General features: G+C 41.9%; 1 protein-coding gene across 2 annotated transcripts in view; it reads right to left on the minus strand.

Annotated features, from left to right (window-relative positions):
• Positions 1–2,530: 2,530 nt before the first annotated feature.
• Positions 2,531–3,429, minus strand: part of LOC308158502 (RNA-binding motif, single-stranded-interacting protein 3-like) — a gene marked incomplete at both ends in the record, with an annotated part of 211,336 nt that continues 210,437 nt past the window's right edge. The window contains 2 exons of one of the 2 annotated variants that reach the window (XM_080532138.1): positions 2,531–2,644; positions 3,142–3,263. In XM_080532138.1, the coding sequence (XP_080388264.1) occupies positions 2,641–2,644; positions 3,142–3,263 (126 nt within the window). Of the gene's footprint in view, positions 2,645–3,137; positions 3,264–3,429 lie in introns of those variants that run through there. The other variant, XM_080532139.1, reaches the window with a different exon arrangement.

The following is a 3,429-nucleotide window of genomic DNA, read 5'->3' on the forward strand; positions in this document are numbered from 1 at the left end:
GGGTGAAGGGCGGGCTGTCATTTGGGGGGATGGTTGGGGCGCACACTCCATACACCAGACACAGACCAGGCTCTTTAATGGGAGTAGCGTGCTGTGCCAGCGGTCCCGCAATCTCATTTATTTGGGAACAAATTTCTGAGATGAAGTCATTGAAAAAAAAGAAGGAAAAAAGAAAAAAAAGAACATCTCAAATGGCAAGGGGATGGAGGCTGGAGGGGTGAGGCGAGGTCGTTAACAGGCTACGAGGGGACAAGGGGCAGAGAGCAGAGAGCCATAAACATGTCCATCTGCAGCCTGGCCAGGAAGACAGGGTTTAGAGTAGCATTCACCAGCCAGGTGGCTTGGCTGGAAAAAGCCACCATCGATGCTCTTTCCTGTCGGCTGGGGATTGAAACCCCTTGCGTTTCTGAGTGGTGCAACAGCACTCTGTCTACCCTATACGGAATAGTGTCAATAGGCTTTCTCAGCATCAGATGGATGTTCAAGAGGGAGAGATATTCTCCGAAGTGGACCACACTGTGCCACCTTGAGTTGGTCTTAGGGGGGTGAAACACAGAAGCAGACCAGAGGCAGACGTGTCAAGGTCTTGAAGGAACGTCCCGTTCCCCTTCGGACATGGGAGGCCTGGAGAAACAGGACATTTCTATATTTCTCCTCACAGAAATATGGCTGAGCGTTTGGTTTAACATGGAGTCCATTGGAGATGAAAGGAGAGAAAATGCAGGAGCGGAATCCTAGCTGGGAGATTCCCAATTGAACAGCGAGACTGACTGGAGGGTAAATAGATGGGTCAGATTAGGTCAGGTTATCACTGACTCAATGAGATAGAGAGACCGTCTCAAGACAGAAACCACTGACACAGCCTGAAGCACTAAAGGCCAAGAGCAAGAACAAGCAACATTCTTGTGCTTCCTAATGATTCTCCTCTACTGTAGAAGTGAGAGGTGGAAAGCCTCCATGGTTTGTGAAAGCAGTGTGGATGGGAGAAGAGAGCACAAGATGAGAGATGGAGAGAGGACAGAAGTGGTGAAGAGAGGGACGTATGGTCGGACTGCCACTGGTCGTAATGATCACACATTCAAATACTGTTGGACGTGGTGGTGTCTTGAGGACAACCGTGGAAGGTATAGCTTAAATCGAGAAAAAAGCGTAAAAAGTAAGGACTGGTCCGGCCATCAAGGTCAAATCAAAAACAACAATGACAACAGCAACAACAACAACAATATCAGCAATAACAACAACATCAACAACAACAACAACAACAGCAACAACAACAACATCAAAGACAAAATCAAACTGAAAAAAAACAAAAACAAAACTCTGGTTCAGAGTATCTCTTCATCTTTGGTATAAAAATGGCCATCCTTGGGCTGCATTGGATCCACAACTAGGAAAAGACTACAGAAATTGTCAACAATTTCTTCTATTGCTTTTGCACTGATTGGTTTAAACCGTAAGCTCCTACTGTATCTACCAAGTTTTATCACTGCGAACATTTTTTCCACTGTTTTTTTTTTTGTTTTAGATTTTTTTTTTCTGTTTATTTTTTTTGCAGTGTGACAAGCAAAGCGGGCATAAAAAAGGTAAAAGGACGCAGATAAAAAGCACTAATGTCATCAAGAGAGCAATCTTTGCCATGTAAAATAATAATTATGATAATAAAAAAACAATTTTCAGCGTTTGCAACAGACTGCATTTTCTACAATGCAGTGTGTTTGTTTTTTTCCTCATTATGAAAAATCTCTTCAAAGCTTTATCTTTTCCCACTCTTTTCATTTGCAGACATTTATTTTTTCTTCTTACACTCAGTTACCTCTGACATAATTATTATCAAAGTTTTCTTCTGACGAAGAAAAGAAAAACAACTCTTCTCTATTATTAAATCTGTACAGCTTATCATCTCTTTAGCTTAACTCCTGCAGGGTCTTGTACCATCAAAGTGGTCCAAGGAAACTGATTTGTTTTGCTTTTATTTCAACCAGACGGCAGACTTTAACTTTCATGATAAAGTCTCTGACGCCCTTAAAATTAAGGCCATGGAGATTCAAGAAAGAAAAACAACTGTTTTTGAATATATCTAGAAAACTAAAATTTGAACACGAGAACTTTAAAAAAAAGAGTGAAAAGAAATAGTAGCTTAATATCTGAGGAAGACAATCTCTGTATCTCAAACTTGAACTCCCCTTCTAATTACAAAATAACTCATCATCATCACCTACCTGTGCATTCAACATATCATTTTTTTTCTTTATGTTTTTATTTTTTAACCTTTTTTTAAATGTTTTTTTGTTTGTTGTTGTTGTCAGTTGAGACATTTCTTGGAGAAACAATTCAAGCCTCAGACCAGCCCAGCCCAGCAGGTAACCAGTCTAAAACATTTTCACTTCTTTGCACATTGCCCAGCAATCCCCCTCTCTTTTCCTCTCCTCCCTCCCTCTCCCTCTCTCTCTCTCTCTCTCTCTCTCTCTTAGGCCAGGTAGGAAATGAAAAAAGTGTCTCTTTTTTGGGTGCCTGGGCAATCTTGAAGCAATCGCTCGGTCTCTCTCTCTCTCTCTCTCTTTCTCTCTCTCTCCAGGTTGTCAGTGCAGCCTTCCCTGTCTCAAGGCAACGCTGTCACAGGGACATTCTCCTCGGCCGTCACTATCTAAAGAAGGAGAGAAAGACACACACCACACACAGAGGAAGAAAGGAAGTTACTGTACGTGGAGACATAACATTATGTGACAGGGGCTGGTGAAAGGAGTAACAAGTCTGCACGCGTCAAGTCCCACAAATAAGGAAAAAAGTTGTTTTCTTTTTCTTTATGCGTTTTTTTCTTCTTTTTTATATTACGAAAAGTTTAAGTGTTGAACAGCCCACTCAGTATAACAAACAACAGTTTTAGGATCACTAAATACGTATAATTTGTTAGCAAAATGTGTATGCTTGTTTTCCATACACAATCAACAAGGCACTATATGACCTCAACTATAAGGCTTCTCAATGAACTCACTTACAGTACCTAGACAACTGTACACACTGACAGTACAGGTAACCACAAAATACTTTACCATGAATAATCATTAACAGTGTTTTTATTAACTACAACATTAGATCATGAAGCAAATAGTTCCATGGAGTCATTATTAGATCTACACTCACTTGGACTGGTATGAGTAAGCTGGGACATGGTCGCTGGGCCCCTCCACCTGGATCTGCTGCTGCCCACCCAGGTCCTGAGACGAGGGGGCCACGCTCTGGGGAGAGGCGTCCGTCACCACGCCCTGCGGGAGGCAGGGAAACGGGTTAAAAACAAGAAGTGGCACCCCCCCTACAGGCCTATCTGTGTAATAACACTGTAATGACTCCAGTAACAGCATGTTGTTATAATGGTATTAAGGTCAATGGCATTATGTAGAAGAGAGGTTTGTGTTATTACCCAAGTGGGAG

The sequence above is a fragment of the Nansenia antarctica genome, assembly GCF_963989245.1.
Source record: "Nansenia antarctica genome assembly, chromosome: 5".
NCBI lineage: Eukaryota > Metazoa > Chordata > Actinopteri > Argentiniformes > Microstomatidae > Nansenia > Nansenia antarctica.